At 38.9% G+C, this 21,785-nt stretch overlaps 2 protein-coding genes across 4 annotated transcripts in view; both read left to right on the forward strand.

The window, feature by feature from the left end:
* LOC144647144 (uncharacterized) overlaps nucleotides 1-21,782 on the forward strand; it is a 46,373-nt gene extending 24,591 nt beyond the window's left edge. Inside the window, exon 17 of the transcript XR_013569539.1 lies at nucleotides 21,314-21,782. The gene's annotated coding sequence lies outside the window, so the exon portion shown is untranslated. The remainder of the gene's footprint in view (nucleotides 1-21,313) is intronic.
* Nucleotides 719-21,320, forward strand: LOC144647143 (uncharacterized). 3 transcript variants are annotated; one of them, XM_078506896.1, is made up of 17 exons: nucleotides 719-853; nucleotides 974-1,095; nucleotides 2,574-2,630; nucleotides 3,076-3,103; nucleotides 3,390-3,444; nucleotides 4,081-4,232; nucleotides 4,480-4,535; nucleotides 5,797-5,863; nucleotides 9,565-9,612; nucleotides 10,133-10,244; nucleotides 11,166-11,456; nucleotides 11,965-12,071; nucleotides 12,585-12,676; nucleotides 13,151-13,177; nucleotides 13,348-13,421; nucleotides 19,362-19,523; nucleotides 19,939-21,320. In XM_078506896.1, exons 1-17 carry the CDS (start codon nucleotides 826-828, stop codon nucleotides 20,126-20,128), a joined length of 1,668 nt encoding a protein of 555 aa, XP_078363022.1. In that variant the 5' UTR covers nucleotides 719-825; the 3' UTR covers nucleotides 20,129-21,320. The 3 variants fall into 3 exon arrangements, with proteins under 3 accessions (XP_078363022.1, XP_078363023.1, XP_078363021.1); XM_078506897.1 differs by having other exon boundaries at nucleotides 977-1,095; XM_078506895.1 differs by having other exon boundaries at nucleotides 719-1,095.
* Nucleotides 21,783-21,785: the final 3 nt, after the last annotated feature.

A 21,785-nucleotide genomic window follows, 5' to 3' on the forward strand; every position in this document is an offset into this window, starting at 1 on the left:
AACTCGAGCTCCTATAACAGCATAAAAAATATCACGCATAAATTCGTAATAAAAAATTCGATTCAAGCTTCCATTCATTATTATTTTATTTAATCATTCCAAGAGTCCCGTTATTTTCTCTTGAAGATATAGAATTTGGGGGTGTGATGTATATGGTGAGTGGTTTGTCCGGTTCGTACGTGGATGGGAGCATTTCGGGGTCACGTGAGCAAGGTCGAATTTTGCTGACGTAACGTTGACATGAAATTAGCCATGTTCAAAACGAGCAGGGGACTGGGTACGAATATTCAATATCGATTGCACTGAAAAACTGGGCCCGTTATCTGAAACAGCATCCAAAAATTAGTAACTCAACCAAATTTGAGAGTTATTGGTTTAAACGCATAGGTATGGTTCACTTTTAGAAATTGCTAAAATAAGAGAGCTTAGTATGGATTGGAGTAACCTGCGATCAGGCGTTCTTTTTTCTTTTTACGAAAGGGAGGGAGGGTATGATTTCAGGTTAGGATTGGAGGGACAGCTGTCCATCCAGCCATACTAAGCTCTCTTATTTTAACGATTTTTAAAAGAGTTCCATGCCTTTGCGTTTAAACCAATAACTCTCAAATTTGGTTGAGTTACTAATTTTTGGATGCTCTTTCAGATGACGGGCCCAGTTTTTCAGCGGCAATCGATATTGAATATTCGTACCCAGTCCCCTGCTCGTTTTGAACATGGCTAATTTCCGACCTGTTTCCGACTTTCCGTGAGCTTGGTTGCAGTAGCCTCCTCCGCAGGCGTCTCAAATTGAAAAGAACCGAAGAAAACGAGAGAAACGCGAAAATAATGGGCTCGGTCTTCCTGTGTACGTCAGGTGTGTACGTAATATGTGAACCGGAAGCGCGAGAAACCAGGAAATTTGTTCTCGCGCTTCCCGTTTGCATAACACAGGAAGCCCAAGACAGTATTTTCGCGTTTCTCTCGTTTTCTGCAGTAGGTTTGAGAAAGTTACAAGACGGGATGGATGCCTTAAAATCTCGCCTACGTGCTATATTTTATCCACCTGGGACAAATCCTTTGAATTGGAAGCTCTTATTTATCGTATTTTTCGCCCTGGTAGGTTCAATTTTATTGTTTTCTTTGACAATACGCTAAGGGCTCACAAAAAGGCCATCGCGGCACCACGATCTTTAGTACGTTGTTTATAAACTCTCTTAATTATACAATGCCTGCGGTAGCATATTGTCTATTTTGGAGACAATTAACTGACTGGGATTAGTGTGTGAGAAATTCTGCCATCTGTACTTCTTTACAGATGTTCTGCTATTGTAAAATTCTGATAATTTCCCTGACTTCGATCTGACAGCTGGCTTGCAATATCGCATGTTCTGTAATTGGTTCACGACTATCTCTCGTAGCGTTTGTTTCCAAGGGCGTTTGAGTTGTTTAAGCTTTAATAATGTATGTCAGTCTTGAGGTATAGCTGAGGCCGACATGTTGTGTGTTGCGTGGTTGCTGTAAAACAAAAAAAGACCCCATTCGGCCATTCTGCAAAGTTTGTCACAATCTTGCACGCGCGAATTTCGTTCTTGAAAAATGTTTTTTGTGTTGACCGACAAATAAGCTCAAGAATCAAGAAGAGGGATTTTCTCACAGTGTAACGGTGGAACACGCGTATAGCTTCGAGAAGATTGCACTGATGCACTCCATTAAAAATGCCTCGGCATGTTCGTCAAATCTCGTCGAGTTCTCCAATCCTTTGCAGTCTGGCCGAGGATTAAATCGCAGAAATTCCGCTTTCGGTTTCTTTGGAACATCTCCGTGAATTAAAATCCAGCAAAGCCAGTCTTTGGTCACATGTTTAATGTTCAAAAATAAAATATTTTAAGCTTCTTTTATATAATTTCCAATTGCAACAATTCCCCCATCACATGCTAGAAAGGGGAATTTCACTACACCCTGGGGCACTTGACATATGTTCAATCACTTGACATACAGTCAACTTTCTCTCAACGGAAACCTCTATAAGAAGGACACCTGGTGTTGCTCCCATCCCTGCCGTTTTTGAGCCATTTTACTGAAACAAAAGTGAGTAAACTCCCTATAAGGCAGGCACTTCTCTAAAAGGGACCGTTGGAGCTGGTCTCAACGGTGTCTGTTTTAGAGAGAGTTAACTGTGTTTCTTAGCTGGAGGGGGTCGCCAGAAGCCCTGACAGGGGTCGCCAGAAGCCCAGAGTTGCTTGTCTAAATTTCAAAATGCTTGGTGTTGCTGTTTCATTGGCCATTCTTGGCCCTTTTGTCACTTGTCAGAATTTGGCCAGAAAGGTTATTGTTTGTTGCAATTTCATTTCATGTGCTGTCACTACTTTTTGGGCCATGTTGCTTGTCATTGGATCTGAACCTTACCAGGACATTTGTGTTCATGCGCTGGCCTCCCGATTGAATAGTCCTGGTTTAAGACTTTGCTGGGGTCATTGTGTGCTGTGTTTATGGACAAGGCACTATACTCTCATGGTGCCTCTCTACCCAAAGTGTATAAAAAGTTATTAATAGGAGCTCAGCTTATATTAATACTTAATCTTTGTTATTTTCAGTTTTGCAGTGCAGTTTCTAACACAATATTGTTTCCATTCTTACCAGCTATGGTAAAGGTAAGATCCATACATAAAAATTAGATTTGAATTAGTTTCACTACAGCTGTAATTTAAGTCTATAAGCAGTCTTTTTTGTTAGTCCTTGATCAGTTGAGTGCTAATAAATGGTCTGAGTATTAGCCAATCATATTTTTGTGTTGCGAGAGCAACACATAATTATTTCAAACTCTCTAGTGGCTTTGTCAGTATTCCCTTTCTTTGCACATCTTGATCACAGGCTTTCCAAGACCAATTTTCTATTTGCACTCTTTTTTAGCTTCACGTTTAAAACGCACTAAGAAAAAAAAAGAACTGCTTATAGCCTAATTAATTTTAAGGCAATAGCAATAATTTTGAAGTTCATTTCAAGTATGTCTAACTCAACTCCTTTTCTTTTTATACATGATACAATTTTAATTATAAATTTTTAGTTATTGTATTGTGCTATAATTTTCTTTTTCAGAGTTTTGGGATATCGGATGAAGACACAGGTCAGAATTATATTTCTTGTATTTTATGGGTTATTGACCAGTTGAAGGGGTGACTTCTGATAAGTGCTGGATTCTCCTTCCAATTTGCCCTGTGTGTGCCTGTAAATCAAAGGGAGAATTTCGTTGAAGTTCAAGCTAAGTTTTTTTTTTAATAGGTTAATGGACCAAGATGCATATTTCAAGGTCCATAATCAAGCAAAAGAAGAATGAGCCATGTTGAGCTTGTCAACCAAACAAGATTTCATTTATTAGAATACTAATCATACATTGCCATTTTATTCTCTAGGATACTATGCTGGTCTTGTTGCTTCCTCAATGTTTGTTGGACGTGCTGTAGGATGGTAAATGAGCTCTTTGCTTTTAGTGGTATTACATGATAAATTCACAAAATTAATGTCTCAATAGAGCAGAATTTGTTCTGTAGTTAATTTAACACATAATTTGTAAAATCTTATTTAGCATATTATATGTTTTTTGCTGCTCCTTCACCAGAGAAAGAAAAACACTTCTGATAATTTGATAATCTGACCCTTTCCTCGTGCCATTTATAATATAGTTCGGCCAAAATGCATCTTTTATCTTTTTATTTTTCTCAATTAACTCTTCAAATGGCATTTACATTGAAACTGCTTCTCACAAGAAGAGAAATTGCAGGCCACATGCATTGTGGATTCACAGTGCCACTTTGTTGCTGGCTGTATGCTATGGACAGAAAAACCTGTTCTGAGAGAAATTATGCTGACAGACTGTCAAGAGAACTGAAAATATTTACCTCACCCCAGCCAAAAATGCACCCATCCAACCGTACCCTTACTGTAAAAGAAAAGACACATTTATAATTATATGGTATTTCTATTTGGAGAGTATGTAAACCAAATTTTCTGGAACAGGAGACGCTAAGTACAAGTACATCTTCCCAAAACTAGTGGAACTCTGATTACATTGACATCTAATTTTTTAATCTGTCTGTATTTCAGCTATTTCTGGGGATGGCTTACTGATAAAGTTGGTCGAAAACCAATCATTTTAGCCTGCCTTGCATTTAGTTTTGTCGGCATGGGTAGCTTTGGACTGTCTGTCTCACTAAACATGGCCATTGCTACCAGATTTTTTGTTGGAATTTCTAGTGGTATGTGCTTATCATTAACTAAAGGCTTTAACTAGTAATACTCAACTGGCATTGAAATGAAACTTCATCCTGATTTGAATACAGTTGAACCTTTCTACAGTGGCTATATAAATTTGTTTGTTTTTTTCTTTCATGAAGGGCAAACAGTAAATAGGATTAATATATAGCTTTGGGAGCAACAGGCACCAAAATTCTTCTGAATCAGAATTTTTAAAAACTATGCATACCATTTTCTTGTTTGATTCAGGGGTTGTTGGAACATGTAAAGCAATTGCATCAGAAGTCAGTGATGATACTAATCAGGTGTGTACTAATAGCCCTCATGAATATCTTTATTAGACTATAGCTAATATACTATGATATCACTTCCAACAGGGTCTGGAAGGGTATTTTCGGGATCCGGGATTTGACCGAAATACGGTGCGGGATTCGAGAAAACGCATAATATTTTGACGGGATTCGGGATTTGACTGCTGTCCGGGAAGTGGGATTCACCAAAATTTGGACACGGGATGCGGGATTTTTTGTCTATCTGTCGGGAATTCGGGAAATCGTCACGACCCAAACAGACGTTCTAGCAGCGAAATCGAATCAACCAGGCGAGCGCTGAGTGCTGTCTCGCTTCAAACCAAACTATAGATAAGACGCGGTTAAGGCTGTTCCTGTAAACCTTCTATTAAGGACAGTGTACACGCTAACAGGACCAACCTCATCCCAGGGCGCTTTTTCTCCCGCTCTGAAGGGAACAGCGTCCTGCGGATGAGGTTGTCACAGGACGACCCATCACGCCGGTCTTACACGCTGTCATATCATTCTCTTTCATCATACTGAGGTATGAAAAGCTATTTCAATCGAAAGGGCAAATCTACACCTTACATTTATTAGCTTTTGTAGAAATGAGTATTTTTTAATGTCTGGGGGAAAGAAAAAAAGGGATTCGGGATAGAGATTAAAAAAGTGCAGGATTCGGGATTTTCGTAAAAATGGAGCGGGAATGCGGGATCAGAAACCCCCTTCCAGACCCTGTTCCAAGCAACTTGCGGGCATAATTAAGACACTTGATTTCTCATAACAGGTTTCTTAGAGCCTCACAGTGCAACTACTTGAACTGGGCCGCTTGGAAGAATTTAAGTTGATCAATCAAAACATTATAAGAACAAAGGATGGCAACTTTTTTCACAAACAAAGTAATATTGTTAAAGAATACAAACAATAGTTTAACAGCAAATTTGAAAACCCAACAAAGTTACGGAAGGACCTCTCAGGAAACTTTGTAATTGTGCACAATTCAGCACAGAAAATAAAATTCAAGCAAGCCCCACCTGGTATTCATGGATGGTGGAAAAACATCTGCCAAATACAATGCTTAAAATTCTTGCTCAGAAAAATTGCCCCCCCCCCCCTCAAGAATTAAATGGTCCATCTCTTATCACTAACAGGACAGACCAATCAGAAACAAGATGTAATAATAAGTATCCAGGTCTACAGAACGATCAATAACAAGACCCAACAAATAAAATGGGAATAAATGGTTTTTAAAAATTTGTCTGATTTGTTTTGTAAGGCCCTGGCAATGTCAGTGCTACTGACAGCTTGGAATATGGGACTCATAATAGGACCGGCTATTGGAGGTAAGTTTACATGTCATGTTCTGAGCAAGTGCACAAAAATATTTCCAGTCCATAACTTCTGTGAGGGTGGCAAAGGGTTTATGCATGACACGTAAAAGGGCAAAAATTAGACCGTGACGCGTGAACATAGAAAAAGACACATGATTTATGAATTCTGCTTTTTATTGACTATTTTGCTTGTTTACAAGCAAAATGAAAAGATATAGTGGGGAAGCTTGTCACTCTAGTACCGAATTCCGCACATTTTTGTTAACTCTCATGGGACTGTTTTAATTTCTCAAGGGAATATTTTAATTTCTCAAGGGATTACTTTCCGCTGTGGGTGATCAAAGCATCTCACTCAATTGTAGTGCGTCAACACTTGCGATCTCGTAGAAAAAACGTGACTTGTCAAATTTACAAACATTATATAACACTCTAAAAACGTGACTAGCCCAAATCTTACGTGACACAACCAGTTGAGAATGTGAGTGGTTCAGCGCTTGAAGGCAACAAAGTTTAAAATGATTAAGAACGCAAATTTGTACTGGTACAGGTCTTCCGGCGCTAATATTAATTTAACCTAAAACCATTAAGAACGCAAATTTGTACTGGTACAAGTCTTTCACACACTAAATTGTTGCTTATATTTAACCGAAGGCTACTAATTTCGTAGCCTGCGAACCCAGACGCATTTCTGGCTGTCGCGCATCTAGGTTCGCAGGCTACTTATTTTCGTGACAATTGATTATTTTCTGCTGAGTTGCACAATTTAGAATTGCAACATCATTCAATGCAGGTGTCCCGGCCTGGCCAATCGAGAAAACAGATAATCGATGATAATCGATACCAATCGATAATAATCGATACCAATTTATAAATAATCGATTGATATTGGAAATCGATGACCAATCGATGACGGAAAATTTTGTGACTTTTAATTTTATCGATTTTCATCGACTGTCATCGATTATCATTGATTTTCATCGATCGTTTTTTATTTGGCGTGATTCAATATGGGTGTTATTACATCAACTCAGTGGCTCTTAAAAGCGATCAACACCTCATTTATTCATTTTCGTGATATACTGTTATGTCTGTTATGCAGCAAAAACGTTACACTAGCGTATAGGTTACTTGAGAAGATGGTAGCCTTTGACTACACACTTAATAACAAGTGTAACGTCCGTTGCCTTATGCCCGGCTTTATCCGCTTCTTCAGACATAATTTGTGGGCTCAGCTCACGATCAGTCGTTTTAGGATTGCGAAAATCTATTTCCGGATATCCTGTAGAATTATCCTGGGGATACCCAAGTACGCCGCAAGATATCGATAACAATCGATGACAATTGATGAAAATCGATAGCAATCGATGACAATCAATGTAATTAAGGAAATTTTATTTGTGACTATCGATTGGTCATCGATTGGCCGATGCCAATCGATATCAATTGCAATTAACTAACCATCATCGATTGATTTCCGATCATCGATTTTCATCGATTTCTCAGGTCGGGAGGTGTGGATTAGTGATATTCACAAGTGTTTTTGTAGCCTGTTGTGAAATTACTTCCGGTGGAAGCAGTAAACGCTAAACGTTTTTGCTTCTGTTCAGAAGTTAATGCATCGCCATTAGAAAAATAAACAGCAACTGTTTTACTGGAAATTTAGTCCTTAGAAATTGCATGTGTAGCCGTAAGGTAAAGAATAACGCGAGGAGAAGCGGCTTTTGGTAATATCCAAACGAAAATTTAATTCTCAATGTGGGGTTAAGATTGCGTGACGAGACAAAAAGTAACTCTGTCGTGCGTAATCTTTATCGGGAACCCTGCATTAAGCCGAGTAGAAATCTTTCTTACTCGAAAGGAAACAACTATTTCGAAGGAAAGCGTCAAAGTTTACCATTTTTAACCAAGCCAAAGTATATGAGTCGCAAAGCACCCAGCCGTCGCGACTGACAAATACAGCATTTCCTCCGCGAAAATAAAAAAATGCTTGAACTGAAAGACGTTTGAATTCTTCCATGATATGTTCGAACAACAATGCCCAGGATAAACCTTCTACTCATACTAACTTCATGCAGAAAAAGTCGATATCTCGAAGAGATCTTTGATTTGTACACGCACAACTTCCGTCAACATCTGCATCACTCTAATATCCTCATTCATTGCGTGCTTCGCGGCACGCCGCGGCACGCTGCATGAATGAGCATAAAAATAGACATTACATTTTTTCGTAATAGCGACGCATGCGGGTCGTGTATTACTACAAAGAGAGTTGACGTGGCTTTATTTTTGGTTCATTGTACACGTAGAGAAATGCGTGCGGGTGAACATCAGCTGTGTTATGTCATAAGTTAATTTTTGAATGGCTCTTTATCGTTTTACTTAGACGTGTCCAGGGTTCTTAGAAAGAGGAAATTTTAATAAAAAATATACATTTGATACATTTTCGGCGACGTGCGCAGATCGTGCATTTCTTAAAAGAGATAGAGTTGACGTAACTTTATTTTTGGTTCATTGTGCACGTACAGAAATGTGTGCGGGGTCGCGTGCGGGTGAACATCAGCTGCGCCACGTCACAAGCCAAAACCAACTCTTCTTCAAACGTACCAAAAAAATTCCATTGAATATTTTTTTTAGATCGCTCTTTATACTTTCTGTTGGACATAGACAGATTGGGGTCAGGGCCGAGGACATGTTGAGGGGTCTTAGAAAAGGAAAAAATGAAAATATACATTTGATAATTTTTTGTAATAACGACACGTGCGGGTCGTAGTCGTAGTTGACGTAGCTTTATTTTTGGTTCATTGTAGACCAGTAGTTCCGAAATTGTCATTTGATGTTAATTTATTTATTACACTATACATTATGATTTCATTTCTTTTCACATTTGCATCTGAGCTTCACTGAAGTTATTTTTGGCATTACTAAGGGGGCAGGCCTAGGGGTAGCATATAAAATTACTTAATCCGTTCTACCAGTAGTTCTGAAATTGTCATTTGATGTTAATTTATTTATTACACTATACAATGATTTCATTTCTTTTTACATTTGCATCTGAGCTTCACTGAAGTTATTTTTGGCATTACTAAGGGGGCAGGCCTAGGGGTAGCATATAAAATTACTTAATCCGTTCTACCAGTAGTTCTGAAATTGTCATTTGATGTTAATTTATTTATTACACTATACATTATGATTTCATTTCTTTTCACATTTGCATCTGAGCTTCACTGAAGTTATTTTTGGCATTACTAAGGGGGCAGGCCTAGGGGTAGCATATAAAATTACTTAATCCGTTCTACCAGTAGTTCTGAAATTGTCATTTGATGTTAATTTATTTATTACACTATACAATGATTTCATTTCTTTTCACATTTGCATCTGAGCTTCACTGAAGTTATTTTTGGCGTTACTAAGGGGGCAGGGGTAGCATATAAAATTACTTCCGTTCTACAACTTCCGTCCACACAATTTTTGTACACGCACACTTCCGTCAACATCTGTATCACTTTTGTCCACACAATTTTTGTACACGCAGACTTCCGTCAACATCTGTATCACTCCATTACTCATTCTGGAGAATGAGCTAAAAAGGTTAAGTTATTTATAATTTCTTTACTAAACAAATGAAAGCAGAACAAAAAGCTCAAGGGCAAGTGATGTTAGTACAAATGGTACACAACTATTACTAATAACATTAAATAAATGATCAATTGCAGGTTATCTTGCTGAACCTGTACAGAAATATTCTAATGTGTTTACAGAAGGTTTGTGTTTATAAAAAGCTCTAATTTATGTTTTGTACGAATCAGAGATAACATAGGTTTCTTCCTACACACATAAAAAAAGTGCTACTGAAGAAAGTCCATAAATACAATCACGACACATAAATATAAAGCATAAAATCTGGCGCTCTTTATGTATTGGCATTGATTATAATGTCCAAATTATTTTATAATCCTTTGAGTTTCAGGGTTTTTTCTGTTCTTGTCATGCATGTGACTTGTCAAATATGCATGGGCTGTGATTTGAAAATCCTGAAGTGTTTCAACTCATAAAATCTCTATTATTTAATTTATACACCTCCAACCTGGAAGGGGTTCCCCTTTGGGCCAAGACTTCCCATATAGTCCATGATAGGAAATACCCTCCCCCCCCACTTCCGAAAAAAAAGTCCATGCACAAACTTTGGCTAAATATACTGGGAGGGCAAACTGGGATCAATTGCTGTAATGTTTTTATATTTATACTGAGCTGTAATACTAATCAACACCTTCCTTTTTGTAGGTTCTTTTTTCGGCAAATTTGCATTTTTCCTTCCATGTCTGTTTAATTGCCTGATACTACTTATCTCCGTCGTGTTGGCCTACTTCCACTTACCAGAAACACTTGTTAAAAGGTAATGTGCTTGGAATTATTAGCTGTTTACATTAAAAAACCTACACTTTCAATGCCCAATTCCCTCTTTGAGACGTACCTACAGAGAATTATGGCAAGTTATATTAAACTTTGCCAAGTGCAGGTAATTTTATTGATTGGCAGGGAGTCTTTAGTGGAAAGTATTGTGTACCTTGAGCTTTAATTATTAAGATAGAATGCATACTGGGATAGGCTAATAGTTGGGGCTGGATTTTCTTATAATGTGGGCATTAGCAGTAAATTTAATTCATGGCTGACTGGCAAAAATGGGCAACAAAAGAGAGCCATATATTAAACATTTTTTAACTCTCAGTCGCTACAGCTAGCTATCTCAGGACTGTACTGGGGCCCGGGGGGGCACTCCCTATAATGGCCTATACGGGGAGGCTCCACCCGAAAGGGGTACCTTTTTCACGCTTCAGGTATATAAAAGGGTAGGAATTTCACAAGATTAGGTATGTGAAAGGGTAGGGAAATCTGTCATATAGGTATTTAAAGGGTCTTTAATAAAAATATTTCGAAAAAGCGCATCTTACGGCTGTACCATTTTGATTTATTAAACACTACATAAAAATGAGAATAAGACTTCCTGTGTAAGGTATATGTCATGTCATTTAGGTATGTGAAAGGGCTACCTTTTTTCAATAAAAGGTATACGAAAGGGGTACTTTTTCTGTCAAAATGGTATATAAAAGGGTAAGGGGTTGGACCTCGGGGCGGAGCCTCCCCGTATCAAACCTTTTCAAGTAGCCCCCCCGGGTGCTGGGGAAATATCAATCTTGATCTTTCTTGTTCGCTCAGTCCATACCTGAAGACCTTGGGTGATGTACTCAGTTATTAATAGGAGCTATTTTATATCTTTTAATTAAATTTCTTTCAATCGCTAATTGTTTTTGTACAGTAAAAATGAAACAGCTGCAAGTGAAACTGGTGAATTAGCGTTACAAAGCACACCAAGTTCCTCAGAGAATCAAGATGATTCCAATAAGGAGAGATTACTGGAAGATGCTGAGAAAAGTTGTTCAGAAAATTCTGTATCCCAAGAAAAAGAAGATTTAGAGATATTTGTCATTGACGCCGACGACAAGTCGACAGAAGATGGTAGAAACGGCTGTGGCTGCACAAGCTGGCAGTGCACCAGATATGGATGCTGTCGATGTTTCAGAAAAAGCAAAATTGCAACTCTGTTCAGGTAGACAATGTCAATATTTTGTTGGAGATTGTTCAGCTAGCGTGATTGTCCAGGTGATAACTGCACACTAAAAAAGGCTTCAGTGGATAATACTTACCTACCCGGTAACCCTACACTAACCTACACCCACAGACCATGAGGGCAGGAGGAGGAATGGGAGCAAGAATACACAAAGATTTGTAAGAAAAGATCTGCAAACATCTGCTCAAAAAGCTGGTGATCCACAACGATATAATCAGCACAAAGCAAATTATCCGCAAAGGTCAACTTGTAAAGTGACCCAAAAAGTTTGCGGGTCATACACATGAAGCATGCAGAAAGCTCCTGAGATTCCCCCCCCCCCCCCTCCCCCGTAGCTCCATAGACCACTGACCTTAACATTGCCTTTTGTAACCTTGTTTATCTTTTTTTAACCACCAAAATTAAGACATTTTTTAACAAACAATGTACCGTAAAAAACAAAATACATGTGTTTAGTATTGTGATTTTCATGTTGTTATAATTGCAGAACTCGCTCAGTGATTCTAGCCATCGCTGTGTACTGTGTGTTTTCATTTATTGTCATTGGTTTTGATGAGCTGTTTTCGCTGTGGGCTGCTACTCAAACTAAACATGGTGAGCATTTTGTTCTTAAGTCGATGTTGGATAAACTCTGGCAACACTTAGTGAATTATACTACTTGTCCTAGCAGGACTTCAGTGTCAACCTTAGAGATTGGAAATGAGTATAAGTTCTCAGTTAATTATTTGCACATTAGCTGATCAACAAACTATCAAAAAGAGATTTCACTAAGTGAAACTAGGGCTCAAAATATTGGGAAAAATACCAGTGGCCAAACATTTCATGTTAGGAATAAAACCTCTGTTTCTATGTCTCTATACCCAAGCTGATAAAGATAACATTTCTTTACCGAGAAGGTATGGCAAGAATTAACACATGTCACAGGCAAGGGTTCCATCAGCCCATCGATATTATTAACATTTATATTATTTATTTATTTGTTTGTTTATTTATTTATTTATTTATTTCACATGTACTATGCTTAATATAGTATTAGACAAATAATATTATATATACCGGTATATACTTGAATTTGTTTTAATAACCTGCCATTTACTGTTGTGATAGGTGGGCTTGGATTCTCTACAGACCAAATAGGTACTGCATTACTGTGTGTTGCTGCACCTCTCCTATTTCTTCAGATGTGGGCATACCCAAAGGTACGTTTTAAACTGTCAAGAAGTTTTCTCCTATGTACAAACCCCGGGGTACAAACGTACTTCTGTAGTAAAATCCATATGAATTCATTTGCCCACTTTTATTGATCACTTCAGCTAGATCGACACTGGTGCATGATGATGATCTGCTTAAACAAAAAAACTTCGGCAGTGAAAAAGTAAAAAACACAATTTTAAACCAAATGATGGTTAATTGACAACAGAGTGTGAAAATGGCCAGGCCAGGACATGGGCCAGAGAGCTTGAGCCAGTAATATGGGTTTGAGCAAGCAATATTATGATCTTTGGTAAGTTATAATGTCCTCTTGGCCTTTAAGCGGCCAAGAGGGTTCAAAGTATCAAAATCCAGGTTAAAAGAATTGACATTCTAAGATAGATAAAATATGTATTGTAAGTGATAAACTGAATTTCAAATAGTGGTTTAAAATCGTTTGGTTTAAAATATTTTTCTTTCAGTTTGAAAGAAGACTTGGAGCAATAAGGGTGAGACCTTTTGTATTAAGATGCGCTTTTTTTTGTCATATCGTTTTATTTAAAATTTCCAAAAAAGAGAAATTTGGTTGCATTTTTTAATAATATTACACTTTCGATATCTCATTGTGTTACCTACTTTAGCGTGCAGGTAATTCTAATGTTGCTGCCATTGCTTACAGGTTTTTCAGTTGGGAAATGCTGTCATAGGAATAATGATAATGTCACTGTCTGGAATAAGCACCTTTTATGACAGGTGAGATATGAAAAATGAGTTGCTGTAAAAGCTCTGTTACCCCCCCCCCCGACTTAAAGGAAAGATTCCACAATTATGTGCATGTGTGCCATGACAGCTTCAGAATATATCATACGGGTCAACACTAAATTCGAGGGAGCCATCATCTGTTAAATCCAAATGTATTTGTCGTTAAATGTTGTTATCCATCGTTCTGCTTAGGCAAATTGAAGTTAGCTTTTTCTCAAACCTGTGTGTGTTATTTTGTTGACCATTAAATGTATTTTGCAAGTTAAAAAGCCATTTAGTATATACTGTAGAGTATCTGCAGAAGCGAACTCTCCATCTAAAAGTGACATGAAGTGAAGAGTCCTTCGATATCCAAAACCAGAAAAAATCAATTTGGTGTCACTTACCCGTGTAAAAAAGACACCGGGATCCCGGCGGGATCCCGGCGAGGATCCCGCCACGAACCGGGATCCCGTCAAGATCCCGCCTAGATGGCTATATCCCGCCGGGATCCCGACCGGGAAAAAATTCCCGGCACGTCGGGATCCCGCCAAGAATCTTGCCGAGACCGGGATCCCGCCAAGAAAACAGACTTTCCGCCAGGATCCCGCCTGGGTAGAATTTCCCGCCACGGATCCCGGCAAGAATCTTGCCGGGAATTATATTCTCGCCAAGATCCCGGCAAGAAAAAAAACACGGCAAATTTTTCACAGCGTGAATAAATCTCGGTAGCGTTCCCGGCGAGATTCAACTCACTTCTCAGTTCTCAGCGGGAAAAGTCGATGATTTGAAATTCTCACAAATAGTATTATGCTGTGGTCGGAATGCAAGTCATGGCGTGTATTGATGAAATAAACTTAAAGTACTAATGAAAGTAGTAATTAAACCAGTTTGATTTTTAAAATGTCGAAAAAAATATAATACGTGAAGGTGAGTAGCCTGCGAATACAGCCGCCTCTCATTCGCGTCCCGCAACGAAGAGCGAAACAGCCGGGGAGGAAAGTTTTATCAGTCTAGACGAACTGGCGCGACAAAGAGGCGCGTGATAATAAAAGTGAAGATAACTTAAAAGATAAGAATTTTTATTGATCCGCGGTCTGTTTTTCAAGTTTTTTTTAACTCTTTCTTTCTTTTCTTACCTTTGAGGAACCTTAATTAACACCTTTGAGTAATCCAATGACAAAAGCCAATGGCAAATTTCTGTCGGCCTTTTTCTTCCAATATGCAAATGCACTCGGGAATCCGCTGTAATTGCGCTTTTTGCCTTGAAAAAACATCTAGATGCTATTTTAATTGTGGCTCCGAAGAGGATATGAAAGAGATTTATATTTTTAGAGCTTATTTACCTTCCCGAAGACCACCCAGATAGCGAAGAATATTCCCGCCTTTTCCCGCAAGGTGTCGTGAACTGAACGTTTCGATTGGCTGCCTTAGGTCACGTGGGACATTGTACACGCTACCCTCGGGAAGAGAAAAAATTTATTTTCAGTTGGAGGATGGAGTGTTTCTGTGTTTTCTCTTTACAACCAGGGCTGGAAAAATGTGTTTTTTGGCTGCTTTTGTTATGAACTTGAGTTTAGAATCGACCTTACTTCAGGGAAGAGCTCCTCTGTGGAAACTGCTGGAATTTGCTGTTGATTCGAGCGACAGCTTGTTAATTTGACAGCGCCATCTTGTGGGAAACGCTGCTTGATTGAAATAAATGTTCTCTCAGTCTCAGAACGGCAACTTTCGTAACAAATCCGCAGTTGAAGGGTGCAAGGAAGATATATCTAACCTGATCTACCATGAAAAGATTTTGTTTTGCCATATTTCTGACAAGAAGACGAGAAGAAAAGAATTAGATAGGCAATTCAAATGGTGAAGGGTTTTATTCCCCGCGAAAATCGGCACCAATCAGATTGGATAATTTTGACAGCCAGACGTAAAACAGAGGGCAAGCGATGACAAGTACTTTAGGGGCGGTATGAAAAAAACAATAGCGTCAGGGCAGGCGTTCCCCTTCCCCCTTCTCCGATCGCGCTTCGCGCTCTCTCCTCGCACCTCACGCTCGAACTCCCCTTCTCCTTTATGAGGGGTTATCCCCGCCATAATTGTTTTTTCATTTTAAGGTAGTGTTCTTCTTTTTATTGTAACAACTGTCATTTCGCTTTAGTCGTTTCTCTTCCGCGAAAGGCACATTTTGTGAAATTATGCATCAAGTTCCATCAAATATGGTTATGCCGAATTAAGAATGCACCCATGGATGCTCAATTTGAGCAGAATCAGGAAGCCAAATTCGACAGAATTTGGTCACTCGAATTTTGCGAAATTCAACTCACTGACCCCTCAAACATACTTGTCAGCGGTTTTGCTTAAAAAAGAAAAAGGAGCGGTCACTCAGCAAAAACATGGCCGCCACGACGGTAGATTGTGGTGAAGTGCGCGAATGCCTTCGTACTCATCTTATTCATTATTGATGTAGTGAGATTTTTAGAGGGTGGCAACCACGATTCCGATACGTTTGATTATACAGTGTTCAGGATAGATTGGGTGTTAAATGTGCTCGCGAGATACTTGGACACTGAAGGTACCAGAGCAAACGCACGTATAATCCACCTTGTTCGTGAAGCGAGAGAAGCGGTTACCAACGCTAACGATAGTACAGATGCATTTCAGGCAGGTAGTATTTTTACTGGGCAGCGTGGACGGCCAAAGTTAGACGTTCCTCAAGAACAGCTACAATTTCTCGTAGAACGTCGACTTTGTTGGACAATAATCCCTCTTGCTCTTAAAAACCCTGTCATCCGCTTGTAGCCCGTCTGAGGGAAATCGGTAAGGATACTGTTGATAATTGCATCCAATTCTTGGTCACTTAAACTGCTATAAGAAGTACTGATATTCAAGTTAAATTCACGTAAACGTCTCTCAACTGTTCGTTGACTAACACCCAGAAGCGAAGCTATTAGTAAAAATACTACCTGCCTGAAATGCATCTGTATTATCGTTAGCGTTGGTAACCGCTTCTCTCGCTTCACGAACGACTCAGGTGGTTTATACGTGCGTTTGCTCTGGTGCCTTCAGTGTCCAAGTATCTCGCGAGCACATTTAACACCCAATCTAACCTGAACACTGTATAATCAAACGTATCGGAATCGTGGTTGCCACCCTCTAAAAATCTCACTACATCAATAATGAATAAGATGAGTACGAAGGCATTCGCGCACTTCACCACAATCTACCGTCGTGGCGGCCATGTTTTTGCTGAGTGACCGCTTCTTTTTCTTTTTTTAAGAAAAACCGCTGACAAGTATGTTTGAGGGCTCAGTGAGTTGAATTTCGCAAAATTCGAGTGACCAAATTCTGTCGAATTTGGCTTCCTGAATTCTGCTCAAATTGAGCATTCATGGGTGCATTCTTAATTCGGCATAACCATATTTGATAGAACTTGATGCATAATTTCACAAAATGTGCCTTTCGCGGAAGAGAAACGACTAAAGCGAAATGACAGTTGCTACAATAAAAAGAAGAATACTACCTTAAAATGAAAAAACAATTATGGCGGGGATAACCCCTCATACTCCTTCCCCTTTGAACGCCGGCCACGCAGGCTATCAATGGACTTGTTGAACTTCGAACAGTGGAAGGAGATAGACATTTTAAGTACGGGCCATTTAATGCGAAGTTGTACCTGTTGATGCTTGAGACGTAAACTTATGCTTTAATATTGTATTGTTATTTAAAATGCTTCGGGAAAGAATGCTCCTTCGTCTTCGGCGGTTTGTTCGCAGACGATCGAAAGATAGTTCGCTCGTTTGGTAGTTCACATCATTGCACCTTCCTTCGCTTGAGCACAAGGTAAAGGTTAGTTGCCTTTATGTATTTGTTGTCTCGTTCAAAACATTTTACAGAAGAATATTCGCTTTTTTGCTTGTGAACTAAAGCTCGCTCTCTCCGACTTGTGCAACCATTGAGAAATATATGTGCTTGCATGGTAGCAAAACTGTGGCCATCTTTTTCTGTAAGCTTCTGTAAATAAATGATGTTGTTTTGATACAGAACCAGTGTGTTTGTTTTGCCGGTATGCGAAACGCCAAGATATGTTTACTATGGTTTTAATTAGTTTGTCAGTATCTGATCTACGCTGTAAATAAATGCCAAAGTTCCTGCCACGAATCTCTTCGAGAAAAGAAATTGTCGGTAACCAGAATTCTTGCCGGGATCCTTGCCATGAATCTTGTCAAGATTTTGGCAGCGGGGAATTTCTCTTCAGGCCAAGATCTTGGCGAGATTCTCGGCAAGATAATTCGCCGGGAATCTTGGCGGGATTATGGTCGCCGGGAATTCGTTTCCCGCCAAGAATCCCGGCCGGGATCCTGCCGGGATTATGGTCGCTGGGATTCCTGCCGGGAGGCGGGATCTCGGCGGCCATAATCCCGCCAAGATTCCCGGTCCCGTCCCGCCGGGATCCCGCCAAGATCCCAGTTGGTTTTTTACACGGAAGTGCCACGACTTGTGTATGGCTTAATTACGAAAAGAATCTATCATACCTGGAAATTCATAAGATAGTAGAATGTGCTTGTTAGTATGAACAGTGTTCTGATATATGGAACAAAACAATTTGATGGGAAGTGACAGTGGATTAGAAGATAGAAATGAGTGAACAGTCACACGGATTAATTGATCTCTTAAATTCTCTTGCAAAACAAAATAAAAAGGTAGACGGCAAACTGATCCTAACGGTGAAAAGGGTAAAAAATAAACAAAATTGATAAAACAACTGATAAAACAACTGATATGTATTCAATAAATTTGCCCTTAATACTGCATAAAAATTCCATGTCAAATAACAGTGCAGAGTTATACTTTATTAGAATCATTGCATAAAGTTAGAAATCTCACGTCCATGGCGACAAAGCATTATGCAGAATTCGCTGCATGTTTTGCAAGGACAACTTTTCCATCTTTCCTTAAGCATGCAGGCACCATAACACTGGCAGCTGGATGATTTGCTTGAAGCTGATTCATCACATTTCCAGCGTGAACTTGGAAACCGTGAAGAGAATAGATTGAATAATCGACCAGAATTGACCAGCTCACACAAAATTTCTACAACACGGGCAAATTTTGTGCTCAATTTGCATATTGACATATCGATTTCTTTTGGTCTATAAATGATAGAAGTGATTTTGCTTGCATAATATATTGCACATATGTCGAACCGTAAAACTGTCCCTATATAAACAGAGATTCAAAGGTAATGTAAAGGCTAGAAGAATTGAGATCACATGTTAATGAGGGTAGCAAAGGGTTTATACGTGACACGTGAAAAGGGCAAAAATTAGTCCGTGACGCGTGAAAAAAGGGTAAGAGTTATACCGTGACGCGTGAAAATAGCTGGAAAAAACACGGGATTCGTGAATTCTGCTGTTTTAAGTATACGTGACGCATGAATTTGGTTAACATTTGTGCGTGAAACAGGATCCCCGGGGGGGGGACTCGCATATGAAAGTGACGGGGATGCTCGTCGTCTCGCTTAGGGTTGTAAATTTCGGACTTTTGGTCTCGCTTAGGGTGTTCCGGGAAAAAACGCCAATATTTTTAGCCAAAATGGTCTCGTTTAGTGTTACACACGAAGAAATATACAGATATAAACTCCATTCTTAGTTTTTTGGTATCTTTTAGGGGTCAAGAAAGGCTTGAGCCACACCCAGATTGGTCTCTTTTAGGGGTTCTTTTCAAAATTTCCGACGAGCATCCCCGTCCATTTCATATGGGAGTCCCCCCCCCGGGACGGGATCACGACACTCCCTTTGCTATCCTCGTTAATGGGAGAGGATAAGGGTACAAACTGGTAGCCTGGTATTGCCAACATTAATTTTTGCCTTATTCCCTGAAAATACAACACTTTGTTCCCCTGCTACACAACATCTAGAACAGGACATTACTAATCTCCTTGCTCATTTTTTTTAGATCTACAGTTCTCTGGCCACTTCTGATTGGCATTCTTCTACCCTTGAATTTGTTTGTAGGTTTTGTTTTTAGCTCAACAGCAATCCTTGTTAACAACTCAGTGCCCAGTGATCTTTTAGGCTCTGTGAATGGTCTGGCAGTGGCAGCATCTTCAGCATCCAGGTAAACAAAAAACAATTTTCGCAAATTATATTAAAATGCCAGTTATATGTATTAAAGCCCTAGGCTTATACAACTTTGTAAGGGGCTTTGAGTGGCCTTTTATTCACGTCACAACAGCTCAAACGTTCCTACCAAGGGTCCATTAATTAATGAATTTATTAATGGAAATTAAATTTCATTCTTTACTTCAATATTCCGTTTTTGAATTGAATATTTCAATGTTCAAAATATGGCAACTGGCTACACGTGACAGGAAAGTAAGAATTTGGCCAGAATTAACATAATTTACACATGTATGGTGTAAATTATGTAAATTTACATCATTAAAGGGACGGTTTCAAATGTCACACATGGTGTTTCCTCATCATTTTGTTCGAGAGTAACAAACATTTTCGTACTGTACTTTCTTTTCAAGGGCTGTGGCACCAATATTTGCTGGAAGTGTGTTTGCCTGGTCCATAAGCAAGGGCTTCATACATGGATTCCCTCTGGATGCACACTTTGCTTTCCTCTTGTTTTCTGTTGTGTGCTTGCTGTCTGTTCTCTTCAGCTGCATGCTTCCTAAAGGATTAAACAGAAGAATATCAGCGCCCGTAAAGGTTTGATCATATCTGAATGACTTCATCAGTTCCTGTGAGCTATGGAGAAGCAGCATTAGCACTCTACGCACTTCTGATGACAGCACCAGCAGTAAAAGTAAAATCATATCAGCGGGTCTATGAACTGCAAACAAATCAAATCGGCAACTTCACAATGATATCACACTGATGTGACCAGTTATTCATTGTGTCAGGTCTCAGGGGACACTCTAAAAGAAATCCACCAAAGAGGTGAAAAAGAATTTTCAATTGGTATTTCCGCACATGTGGGTTTACCTCTGTGTAAGAACCTACCTGTAAAGCTGTTCTTTGTTTTGGAGCTATTTTTCTCTCCTTTATATTGTTTCCAGATTCTTTGTTGTTTTGGTCATTCTTTGTTTGGTGAGTTTTGTAGGTTCTTACACAGAGGATGAGCCAGACATGTTACCAATTGTCCCATGAGAAGAATAACAGGGTTGTGTAGATAAGATGCATTGATGCATTCTTAGGATGCTATGCATCCTGGCTAATAATAATTATTTCTCCCCAACTTCATCACCATTACATGGTAATAAGTAATGACTGGGGATGGTTTTGGGGGTGTTATGAAAAGCAAATTTCATATTAATATGTTTTTGGGGCTAGGTGTTAAGGCCCAGTTGTACGGGCAACATTTTCTTTTAACTTGTCTAACAACATTGTCGCATTGCCAGTTGTAAAGTGTTGTTGCATGTATTATTACCCATATTTCAGGTTGTGGTGACAGGTTGCACAAAGTTGTTGTGTCTCCTGACAAGTGAAGTAACACGCACAAACACTAAAAAACTTGCCATGCAACAATGGTGTGAGACAAGTTAAAAGAATTGTTGCCCGTATTACTGAGACATTAAAGATTATGGTGTTAGGGGATTGATTTTATCCCGTGAGTATTTTGAGTATAGATCAATATTATTTGGTTCTATAAACACCACAGATCAAAAGCACTCTTTCAATGTATCTTTTGAAAAACAGTCAGTAGGAACCGACAATATTCACCTGAAACAGATTGTGGATGTTCTGTAAAGTTCTCCACTATGTTTACAAATTTACTTGCCAAGTGGCAACTTAGAAAAGACTGTTGGCCCAGGTGTGCTAGACAAGTCTTTTAAAAAAAAGTTATTCTGTTCAAACTTTCGACAGTGCATCAGTGGAGAGAGTCCTTGAATGTTTTAGTGAGTCTTGAAAGAAGAACTAGAAGGGAAAATGAACATGTAAAACCACAGTTTCTTGTGACTCTCATCTAAATATTTTGAGAAAAAAAAAACGATTTTAAGGGAAAAAAGATTACTGGCACTATATCTGTTAACTAACTCTCATCTCAAACAATCAGTATTTTCAATATTTCCTTGTGTTTAGTGCAGACATTCAAAATTCAAAGAGATGTATGCAGGCTATTTATCTCTGAGCCGACACAGCTGACAGACTGAATAGAAAAATATATAATACTGCTACTAGCATAATGATATGAAAGGATTATAGAGAGAATTAAATTAATATATTTTCATACAAGCTTTTCACGTAGTGCATTCAGGCATCTGGTATGCTTCTGGGTCATATTTAATGTTAAGTAGTATTTTTAGGCAGAAAATCTTATTTAAAATAATAGAGTATTGATGACTATTTTTCACAGCTGTTAGAATTAATA

This window comes from Oculina patagonica, chromosome 3, assembly GCF_052425735.1.
Source record: "Oculina patagonica isolate OP01 chromosome 3, crgOcupat, whole genome shotgun sequence".
Classification (NCBI taxonomy): Eukaryota; Metazoa; Cnidaria; class Anthozoa; order Scleractinia; family Oculinidae; genus Oculina; species Oculina patagonica.

Bases quoted from the DNA above. Each gene is read 5' to 3' on its own strand.
- LOC144647143 (XM_078506895.1), top strand. From the start codon at position 826: ATGGGCTCGGTCTTCCTGTGTACGTCAGGTGTGTACGTAATATGTGAA. The intron at 5,864-9,564 runs GTAAGTTTACAT...GATCAATTGCAG, and splicing joins AATAGGACCGGCTATTGGAG to GTTATCTTGCTGAACCTGTA. The intron at 12,072-12,584 runs GTGAGCATTTTG...CTGTTGTGATAG, and splicing joins TGCTACTCAAACTAAACATG to GTGGGCTTGGATTCTCTACA.